General features: G+C 40.2%; 1 protein-coding gene across 1 annotated transcript in view; it reads right to left on the reverse strand.

Moving 5' to 3' along the window:
• Positions 1-10896, reverse strand: part of LOC143020098 (uncharacterized) — an 18114-nt gene extending 7218 nt beyond the window's left edge. The window contains exons 1-5 of the mRNA XM_076176256.1: positions 10716-10896; positions 7040-7728; positions 6699-6747; positions 3371-3498; positions 3081-3178 (exon numbers count right to left, since the gene is read on the reverse strand). Of these exons, the coding sequence (XP_076032371.1) occupies positions 3081-3178; positions 3371-3498; positions 6699-6747; positions 7040-7674 (910 nt within the window). The 5' untranslated portion in view covers positions 7675-7728; positions 10716-10896. The remainder of the gene's footprint in view (positions 1-3080; positions 3179-3370; positions 3499-6698; positions 6748-7039; positions 7729-10715) is intronic.
• Between the last annotated feature and the right edge of the window lie 381 nt (positions 10897-11277).

The following is an 11277-nucleotide window of genomic DNA, read 5'->3' on the forward strand; positions in this document are numbered from 1 at the left end:
GTCTCAATAAATAAGCGGGAGCTTTCTCTTATTCATACATTAGCGACACTTACCAGAAAGTGGACTAGGGCTGTCCTGAAAATGCCATCTGCTTCTGCAGGATCGGATTTTGTGGGAGGTGAAGAACGGTGTGTAAAAAAAATGATGGATAGTGGTGTGAAAGGGCAGCTATTGCCAATTAGCGCTTAGGGTGTGGTTCAGGAGGTATAGGCGGAGGCCCGTGTCAATACTCGGTTCTAAAGGTTGTTTGTTATGGGATTCTTTTTTAGGAATATTTTTTAACAGAAATCTCACCCAACATAGTTAGGAAAGGGGTCATAGAGGAAAGCCAGAGAGACGAAAAGATATTAAGTGGTAGGTAAACAGAAATGAGATGCAGTATGAGAGAGAAATTAAACTATTTTTAGTAGGAGAGAGAGCGTGTGTAGATGCGTGTAGTTGTGTCTTGTTTGCGTTGTATTTGCGTGCCACGCAGGGAATGTAGCTGCCTCTCTGCGGGTGTACATTCAATAAATTATATTATAAGATATGAATCATAGCCCTCCGCCTCCTAAAGTAGCGGAGTCGTCCTGCTGGCGAGATGAAGACAAGTATAACTAGAAAGTAGAAACACACAAAAGTGAATGAATGAATGTATCCAGCGAAGAATGATGCCTGGCCAGTCATAGCACGTATTCTTGAACATTTCTTTCCCCATGCTTGCCGTTGGTTCTGGACTGTCTCATGTCTGTTGTACTCTAAGATGGCGGCACATAGGACATTTCTCGCTAGTATAATATTTGCTTTTGCCACTTCTTTTGAATAGGAACGACTTCGGTTACGATCTTTTGTTTTTGAAATGCGAATCAAACAAGAAACAATGGTTATGTAGTAGATTTAAATTGGAAGTGGGTAACAACAACTTCACCAACCGTGTAGTAAATGAATGGAATTAACTTCCTGCAGAGGCAGTGCAATGTAGTACAACTCGAAGTTTTAAGTTTCATTTAAATAAACACCTAAACAATATGCTGTAATGCCTATCAATTATCTTATTCTATTTTAATAGAATCAGAGGAGGGATTAAAGAAGTTTGTGACAGAGTTTGGGAAGGTGTGCGAAAGAAGGACGTTGAAGATAAATGTGGGCAAAAGCAAGGTGATCAAATGTACAAAGGGAGAATGTGGCAGCAAATTGGAGGTGAGTATTAAGGGAGAGAGACTGGAGGAAGTGAATAGTTTTAGATACTTAGGTGCGAATGTGGAGGGAAAGATTGAGAGAAACAAGTAAATGCCTTGGAGGATTAAAAAGTATAATTAACAATAGACATTTGGGAATGGATGCTAAGAGGAAATTGTATGAAGGAGTGATTGTGCCCACAACACTGCATGGGGCAGAAACATGGAAATTAAGAGAGGGAGAGAGGAAATTGAATGTGTTTGAGATGAGGTGCCTAAGAAGTATGATAAGGGTTACTAGGATGGATAGAGAAACGAGATGAAAAGGAGAACGGGGGTGGAAAGGGAGTTGGGAAATGGGGTTGATGGAAGAGTATTGGGATGGTTTGGACACATGGAAAGAATGAATGAATAGAGGTTAGGTTAGTTAAAGAGGTGTGGAAAGCAGAGGTGGAAGGAGTGGACATGAGAAGACGACCAAGGATGAGATGGATGGATGGGTTAAAAAGGGCATTGTGAAAGAGGGGAATGTTTGTTGAGCAAGGAAGTGAGAAGACAGAAGATAGGGGTGAATGGAGGATAGTTGTGTATGGATGATGCTGTGATGCATGGGAGTGAGGGGATGGGGTGGGGGAGTATGTGTGAATGATATTTTGACGCAACCCGAAGGGATTTCTGTCTTCTCTTTTTCTACACGATGGAACTGAAAAGGGGGTGGGGGGCGCCGATTAAATGAAGCGGACTTGCTGTGGATGTGCTGTGTCTTGCGACACCACTCTTGACCAAGGGCAGTGGGCGATATGCACAAATGACCCATCATTCAGGAGGAGCCAAGATAAGAGGGAAGGAGGGAGGAGGGGTGAATGGGAGTAGAGTATGTGGGGATGGAATGGGTGGTAGTGGATTATACCTTTGTTTTTTGGCCACCTTCTCTATTACTAAAAATCTGTGACCCGATCGGTTTTCCCAATCCGTCAGAACCCGGCAGAATGCGGACACGCTGACCTCTGTCCGAGAGTAAAGGTCTATTCGATTTTTTTGGCAGGATCCCGACGTGATATCAAGGGCACGTGTACATTCAACCTGTGAAAGATGCCTGAAACTTCAGCAGTAATGAAACGAAGAAACCGCCATTTTTGGAAATGGGTTACAGAAACGAAAAAAAATAACAAAACAGCACCTGTCGAAAAACAAAAAGCAAGTTGTGTTTTTAAAACGAGAACATGCCGGTAAATTACCAACGTTTTATCAAACTTGCAAGGATTTCTCCATCAAGGAATCAATAAAGTCATTTCATCGTAAATTTTTGTTGTTCTTCTAAAGGACTTGAGCGGATCTTTGGGACTCAAGCGGATCTTGAGGGCTCGAGCGGATCTTTGGGACTCGAGCGGATCTTGAGGACTCGAGCGGATCTACGGGACTCCACCAAAATATTGACTAAAAACACGTGGGCGTCAGTCTAAATAAAAATATTCTTCGAAAAAACAAAAATGACGAAAATAAAAGAGGTGAATGATTTACAGTTGTTTATTTTATAGCCTTTGTTTGAAGGTGGGGCGTAGCCCCCCGCGAGCGAAGCGAGGTGCGCCGCAGGCCAAGCCCCCCGGCGCAGCCGGGCTGGCGAAGCCAGGGGCTTGTTTATTAAAAATTATTGTTATTTTCCTTTTGTATTATTTTTCAGTCTATTTATTCATTTTATTCATTTATCTATTTTTTTTCGCGCATCAAATTACTCGTGCGTCATATAGTGAGAAACTGAATGACGAACTAAGAGAAGTTATATCTAAACGAAAGATAAGCACATTATTGAGATGTTCTTACGGAAGTTTAGAATATTGTTACCGGAGTCGTTTATACTCAAACGAACTAGCTAAAACAAGCAGCATGCTAGCATAATATGTCGCCAGACATGATTCATCACACCGCGGCACGTATGGTCACGATCAGTCAAAGCCAGTTGTGCTCGCTCTTCCAGGAATTCTCCCACTAGCACTTTGACAGTGCTGCCAAGTTTGCCAACCCTTCACCACATTAAAAATTATAACAACCTTATACTCATTACAGGACGCATCTGTGTTTGTCATTATTAGCGAAAGCCAGGTATCCAAAATGCATTTGGAATGGGACGGAGGGTGCTGAGCTCGTGCAAAAATTCTCTTTACTGTAGTTTGTGGATCCCAAACTATATCGCTTTACTCCAAATGTGGTCAAACGATCGTCTTAAAAGCAAGAATTTTATGTCTGTTTTGCATCTCCTGAGGTTCCTTTGCAGCAATCCTATGGATGTGTTGGATGTGATCTTGATGTTACTCAATGTGTGGACCACCTCATGCCCGCTGAACTGTTGGCCCTCAAGAACTTGTGGTTAGGAACTGTAGATTTGTGTTGTGAAGTGTAAAGGTAAATTGGATGGGTTGATTGATATGTGTGCATCTGATGTGGTGACATTTGTTGGGTCTTAATGTCATTTGCCACTTGGCTTCTCAATTTTCAAGGGCACGTATGTCATCTTGTAGTTGAAGGCAAGTCTGTCTCTTGTCTATACTAAACTATCGTCTGCAGAAGTCTAGTGGTAGAGAAAAAGTGAAAGTGGGAGAAAGGAAGAGAAGAGGTCCCAAGACAGTGCCCTGGGGAACAGCTAAGATTGGCTACCCTCAAGAAGTCAAGAACTTCCTAATCTAGTGAAGTAGCCTTCATATGCCATCATAATCTAATTTAACTAATAGCTATAATCATTGGTGAGAGACTTTGTCAAAGGCTTTGGGAAAGTCTAAAACTATGGCATCAACTTGTCTGATTTTGAGGTTGTTGAGTAATTGGGATATGTCATGCATTGTACCTCAAATGAGCTTTTTGGCTGAAAGCTATGCTGATTATAAGTTAGTACTTTTAGTCTATCAAAGTGGTCCGCTATATGTCTATGAATAAAATTTTCTAAATATATGCAGGATACTGTGGTAATTAAAACAGATCTATAATTGGATGGGAGGGCTCTGTTACCAGATTTGAAAGTTGGAGTCACATTTGCCAAAATCCAGTCATGGGGAAGAGCTCCAGCTTGAATATTCTATGAGAATATAACCTGCAAGACGGGGGCCAACACATCAGCATTGGTCTTGATTATCCTGCAGGATATGTTGTTGTTGTCGTTCCCTAGACTGTCTGTCCGAGCAGTCCCGTCTCCCCAAGGAAGGCCACAGCCGAAACTGGGTTTTCCCACAAATCCTTTATAGAGTGTATGTTGTGTTGTTTGCGTGCATGATTGTGTATAATGCAGTCTTCCATTATGTGTTGTATGGTATGGGGTGAAGTGTTACATCCTGGGCAGCTGTTCACAACACGGTCGTCCAGCCTCTTCTGGTAGCTTAGAAGTGCTGGGTGGTGACCGCATCGCAGTCTGGCCAAGTGGACTCTGTCCTTACGTGGGAGAGAGGATTCAGAAGGGTGGATATCAGGGGGTCTGGCATGCAGCAGTGTGTTGTCTTTCAGTGTGTTAATGGAGCGGTGAGTGATATGATTATGAATATGTTTCCGGAGGCTGGTATTTGGTGGTTGTGGAGGAAGAGAAGAGAGTATCTGTGTGTAATAAAGGTCTTTGGGTGTAGTTTTAATGTTTCTTGGTGTGTGTGGGTGTTCTGCTATGTAGTGTAGCGGGTGTGATGTGTTTGTGGTGGCTGCAGCAAGTGTTTGTGTGCCTCTCATGTCGAGGTGGTCCTTGACTTTGAGGACTTTTGTTTCATGGTGTAAATGGTCTGTAGGTGATGTATTTGTGCAGCCTGTAATTGTTTTTAGGGCTTTGTTTTGTATGATTTGAAGGGTGTTGTGGTGTGTCTCACTGAGATTAGGAGCCCATGCAGGACTCGCATAATTCATCACTGAGCGTATGCATTGTTTGTATATTGTTATATTAGTTTCTTTGTTTTGTCCAAATGTTGTTCCAGTGATTGACTTAAGTGCGTTAAGTCTAGGTGTGCATTTGTTTTTTATGTTTGTGAGGTGTTGTTTGAAAGACATGGATGTATCGTATGTTACACCAAGAATTTTCGGTGTGTTTGTGTGTGGTATTAGAGTGTTGTTGATGTAGAGATGAGGTATGTATTTGTGTTCTTTTGTCCAGTTGGTGAGAAGTGTTACTGTGCCATGCCACCATAAAGCCCCCAACACAGTTGACATGATACCCAGAAACTTCACAACAGCAATCACACTGGATGGCCTTCTGGCCCCATGTCACCATACAACTGCAAAGCTACAAGGGCTCTTTGGGGCCTGAGGTCTGGGTTTGATCAAAGTCCTGGTCACCACACATCATAAGCAGCAACAACATACTCTGAGGAACCAAAAGATTATTTTCTATTTTAGTCAGCCCAGGTCCTGGAACTCCAGTCAGACTCCCCAGGAAGATGTACGTGTTACTGTACATACATGTGCCTGACATTAATGTTTGTGTTATGTGGATGTCCTTGCAGTCATTGTGTGCTATGTTGTTCATGTTGTGGAGTATTTAGAGATAAAGTATAGAAAAAGTTGTACTTGTAAATGTTTTGCGAGGGCTAGGCTTCTGTATTTTGTCATTACATTCACCAACACTTTCAATATAACTCAACCCTGTAATATTATTATTCATACCCCTTTATAACACTAAAAACAGCCATGTAAAGAAAACAAGAGTGAGATGATAAAATTTTATTGTACAGATAACACAGAATTGAGAAAAAATTGAAAACGCCAGAATTATAATCTTTGTATAAATAAAGAGGTGACAGTGGGAAGGCAAAGCCTTGTCATATGATATACACAATGTATTAATATATATACATACAAATATTCCATGGCTTGATGGTTTAGTAGTGAGCACTTATGGATCCAACAGCTGTGGTACCAATTTCGAGTTCTACTCCTGGTTTGACTAATGTCCACTGAGGATGGTGTGTGTGTGTGTGTGCATGAGTACGTGAGTCACAGCATTACTCACAGATTAAACAATACAAACTTTGAGCTGCCATCTGGGACATTTCTCTCTCCTCTTTCCTCTGTTAGTTAATAGTTTATACTTTGTAACAATTTGCAGTACCCATCTTTCCCTTTGTGCATGATATCTGTATAATTTACAAACATGTTCATGTAGCTTGTCATATCTTCCGTTATACACGTATCAAGAATATTACAAGTGTCAGGTTCAACCTTTCTGGAACTTTGCTCATCACCTTCCTCTATCCTGACATGTCATCTTTCACTAATGTTCTCATGTACTAGTCCTTCAGATGATACTTTACCCATTCAAGGAACTTACCTCAAAGTTCTCAAATTTGTTTCAGTCCCCACAAAATCCTATTTTGGGGTACCAATTCAAAAGACTTCTAGATCCAGGTGTACACAGTACCCAACCTCCTCTCCTGCATTACATCAGTCGTGTGTATCTTACCTAGCTGTAGTGTACAGGCTGTGCTAATAGGTTCCCATCTCACTGTCTCCACATGTATAGGTTCACAGTATATGAATCACTTAGGTGAAAAATTATAAAGCTTAATTTTTTTTTCCTACATGGTCTCTTGAGATGTTTTCTTGAGAAACCAGCTGTAAACAGTGCACACTGAAAAAGTTACACTTCAGTGTGAGTCCTCATATGCCTATTGAGAGGAATTTTCTGTGAAAAAGAAATCACCACACATCTCTCAATGGTAAGATTTTTCTCCAGTATGTACCGTCATGTGCTCATGAATATTGCCTTTATGTGAGAAAGCAGCTTTGCACAGACTCACATGTGAGACAACAGACTCGTATAGGATGCTTTTGAAAGGTTTCTCTTCTGTGAGTTAACATACGAGTCTTAAGATGAGCACTTGATGAGAAAGCAGAATCACATAGAGTACATATGAAAGGCTTATCCAGAGTGGATCCTAATGTGGCGATTTAGATTGCTTTTAAATGCAAAAGCAAAATCACACAGTTTACATTGGAAAGGCTTCTCTCCAGTGTGGATGTTAATGTGCCGTTTTAGACTGCTTTTACGTGCAAAAGTAGAATCACATAGTTTACATTGGAAAGGTTTCTCTCCAGTGTGTGTGTTAATGTGCCGATTGAGACTGGTTTTACATGCAAAAGCAGAATCACATATTTTACATTGGTAAGGCTTCTCGCCAGTGTGAATCCTCATGTGTATATGAAAACCCTCTTTCTGCGTAAAAGTAACATCACATATCTCACATTTGAAAGGTTTTTCTCCTGTGTGGATCCTTGTATGCCTACTGAGATCACTTTTACGTGAAAAAGAACCACCACACATATCGCAGTGGAAAGGCTTTTCTCCAGTATGTACCATCATGTGCTCACGAATATTGCTTTTACGTGAGAAAGCAGCTTCACACAGTTCACATTTGAAAGGTTTCTCTCCTGTGTGGATCTGGATATGCTTGTTAAGATCACTGTTACGTGCAAAAGCACTATCACAAAGACCACAATGAAAAGGCCTTTCTCCAGAGTGGACCAGCAGCATATCGTCATCATTACTTATGGCCATTTTCTGATGTCTAGGGGCACCTCTTCCAATGAAATTTGAATGCCAGTCCTTGCCCTACCAAAAAGGGACAACAAAAGAATTAATTATAAGAGTAGTATTTTACTTGAAGAAAACAACATTACTATCAATACACATATTCTTGACAATGATTAGAGAACACATGGAGCAATATAAAGGTCCTCTCTTCTTCTCTGAATTCCTGTATAATAATCATTAGTCTTTTGCATTCAGAAGAATCAAACTTGATTACACTTCCACAGCATGGTTCCCCACAGACCCAGACTACATGCCCTTCATAGACAGCCAGATGAAACATATAATCCATAGCCTCAAGCACTCATCTGTCTCTGACAATAACAATATAAGTAATATCCATCTCAAACACTTTGAACCATATGGGATATATTCACTCACCAACATTGCAAACTACAGCTATTTATACAACATTATACCCGACATCTGGAAGCATGGGACAAAAATCTCCATCCCCAAACCCAAGAACGGTCCAACAGTTCTAGCATGATACTCCCCAATCACACTTATCTGCCTCCCTACAAAGTCACAGAATGCTTCATACTACAACTCATCACATCACATACCCCCCCCTTGCAAAATCACAACATGGTTTTACACCCCCTACACTCCACAAACACTCTTCTGACAAATCTCATACAAAGAATTTATGGCATCAGTTCAGATGAGTCCCCAATGCAGAACATTTCTCATAACACTAGTCATTAGTAAAGCTTTCAATGCCATCCCCCTTCACAATCTCAACAACAAAATATATAACACAAACAGGCACAATAATACCAAATGATGACTGGCCCATTATCTGGCAAGCAGAAATGTGTATGTGTCATATAATGGCCGATCATCACACACCAGAAACTTTAAGAATGAAGTACTACAGGGCTCAGTTCTGTCCTCCACATTCTTTAATCTATACATGCACAATATACCCATACCAAACACCTGAGAAAGTCTTTTCTTATGCAGATGACATAACAATTACATGCATGCACTGTAACACGGACAAAGCTGCAGAAATACTACAACCATACCTCGACACACTCAACACCTGGCTCACAACAAATAGACTTAAAATAGCCCCAACCAAATCCACAACCACACCTCTCACTAATTGGACAGTGGAACACAAATACATACCATGCCTCTATATCAACAACACTTTCATACCACAATGGAAATTAGCATACATGCTTTTTGTGTTATCCTCGGCAATTTGCAATTATTATTCCGAAATATGTGTTCTTGTCATTATTTGCACTTCATGTACTATGATTCATTGCCAAATAAAGTCTATCTATCTATCTATCTATCTCTATCTTCCTGGCTTAACATACATTACATCCATGTCAACATAGATGTAATATAATAAATATAATAATAATAATAATATATGATAAAAAAAATCCCAACTAACCTTACTATTAACTTGTGGTACTTGTATATAAGGTTCAAAATACTCAGGATGATAAGAGCTAATCAAATGTATAGGTAAGACTGGCAAACAACAGGACTAAGAGGACAATGAATTTAGCTGAACAAGCCAGAACATTGGAGGACCACATTAAAAGGGAATTCTTTTATGATAAGGGTCATAAACAAGTGTAATGGGCTACTGAACAGAGAAATAGTAAATGCCAGAACTATACACGATTTCAAGAATAAACTGGATGTGGAGAGATACAAAAACAGGTCACTATGAGCATAGCTCCCGTCCCATAAAATACAACTAGGTAAATACCAGAGCATGTTGTGTTTGTGCCTACCACAGTGAAGCTTTAAGGCAAAATATGATAGGCACAACAACATAACTTTGGGCTCGTGCACTATTCTTGGAGAGTGAGTCAATTGAAGAATTCACCCATGCCACACACACAATGATCAACTGAAGAATCTCCACCCTAACTATATTCAACTGTAAAATTTAGCCCCTGCACTGATCAATTGTAGACTCTCCACCCTAACTAACATAGGTTAGGTCAGGTCAGGTTATGTTATGTATCATGAGCCATAATCAACTGTAGAATAGCCACCCCAGCAACACTAAATTATACAGTCTCCACTCCAGGCACATGTGTGGGGGAAATTCTGCAAATAATCCAAAAGAAGTTTACATCATCATTCCCCACCAGTTATTGCTAGGTAAGCATTACAAGGTGAGCATTATAAATAATAAGGCACCTACCTCAAGCTTACTCATTCAAATTTATCTATTCAATTGATAGTGGGGATATAAATTATAAGAGGTCTTGTTGTTAAGATCCCCATCTCTAGAAATTTTGATTCTATTCTAGTCAGGGCAGTAGCCAAGAATTAAATTTTGGGAGGGCAAATCATTTACATGTGGAAAATGCTGGAGGGTCATTTCCCTAACGTTAGAGTGACACTCAGCCAAGAAAGGATAAGAGGGAGATCTTGCTATGCTGAAGGAATCACCAGGAGCACTATATCCCTCCGAGCAAACTCCTTCATCAGAACGGCCCCCAAGCTCTTCAACAGTCATCCCAACTGCCTGAAGGACACCTCATCCTGCACAGTCGAAATATTCATACATGAATTTTAAGACACACATCTGAAATGCTCCTATAATAATATGTGACCCAACTACAAATAGATGGATAATGGTATATTGTATACCACTTCACTGGAGGCAACATGGCCAGGGAGGAAGCAGCGGCAGTTCTTGTAGGCTGTAGCTGAGGTGTGTTCACCAAAATCTTTGCAAGGTATGGTTGAGCTCTCTAGACCTAGTCCAGGACTGGATGGACCAACAAGACTCAAAGCAAAGAGGAAGAGATGTACCAATACCTCCCTCTTGAGATCGCTGAAATTTCTTTTTATAATGATAAGTCGACTATTGACTATCGACCTCAGATGTTATTACGTACTCGTATCCAGCTTGACAGCATCCCCAAGTCTCAAACTTACCTATTTCAATTTAATCATTAATGTGAGATTAAGTGATTATCTTACGTGGCTAACGTAAGCAAAGCAAACTTCTTATTCATTACCTTTACGACTCTGGTGTTCTAACTGGCTCCATGGGTTTCTTCCATATCTCTACCCATTCTTACATTTGGTAGATTATATATAATTCAAGATGTGTTCGCGGTGTTTACCCTTTGTAGCGACACACCTCCATACTAGTTTTATTTTTTTTTTCGTATGTTTGTTTACATCGGTTTTCTCTGATCGGCCTCATCTTGAGTTATCACACTGGGCTTCACCAGCACCGACAGTTGAGAGTTCGTAGTTAAAACGACTTTGGTTACAATAATTTAGATTTCCAATATCCAAATATCAAATCCTCATTCCATTTTATATAGCAAAGCCGAATGATGAACTAAGATATTGTTAACCTTTACGAATGTGAGATATAGTGTTGAAATGTTCTTACCGAAATCGATATTTCGGCAAGCGAAGTCATATTTCAGTTATTCAAATGAAGGTTGGAGATACAATGTTTATTTGGTCCTATCTCGCCAGAGTGCTGAGGAGGACCATTTTTTTTCTTATCTGATACATAATATATGCATGTTACGAAGCTTATAATAGAATTACACTTAGCCAAAA

The sequence above is a fragment of the Oratosquilla oratoria genome, chromosome 39 (assembly GCF_046742065.1).
Source record: "Oratosquilla oratoria isolate Oo_2021 chromosome 39, ASM4674206v1, whole genome shotgun sequence".
In the NCBI taxonomy this organism is placed as follows: Eukaryota; Metazoa; Arthropoda; class Malacostraca; order Stomatopoda; family Squillidae; genus Oratosquilla; species Oratosquilla oratoria.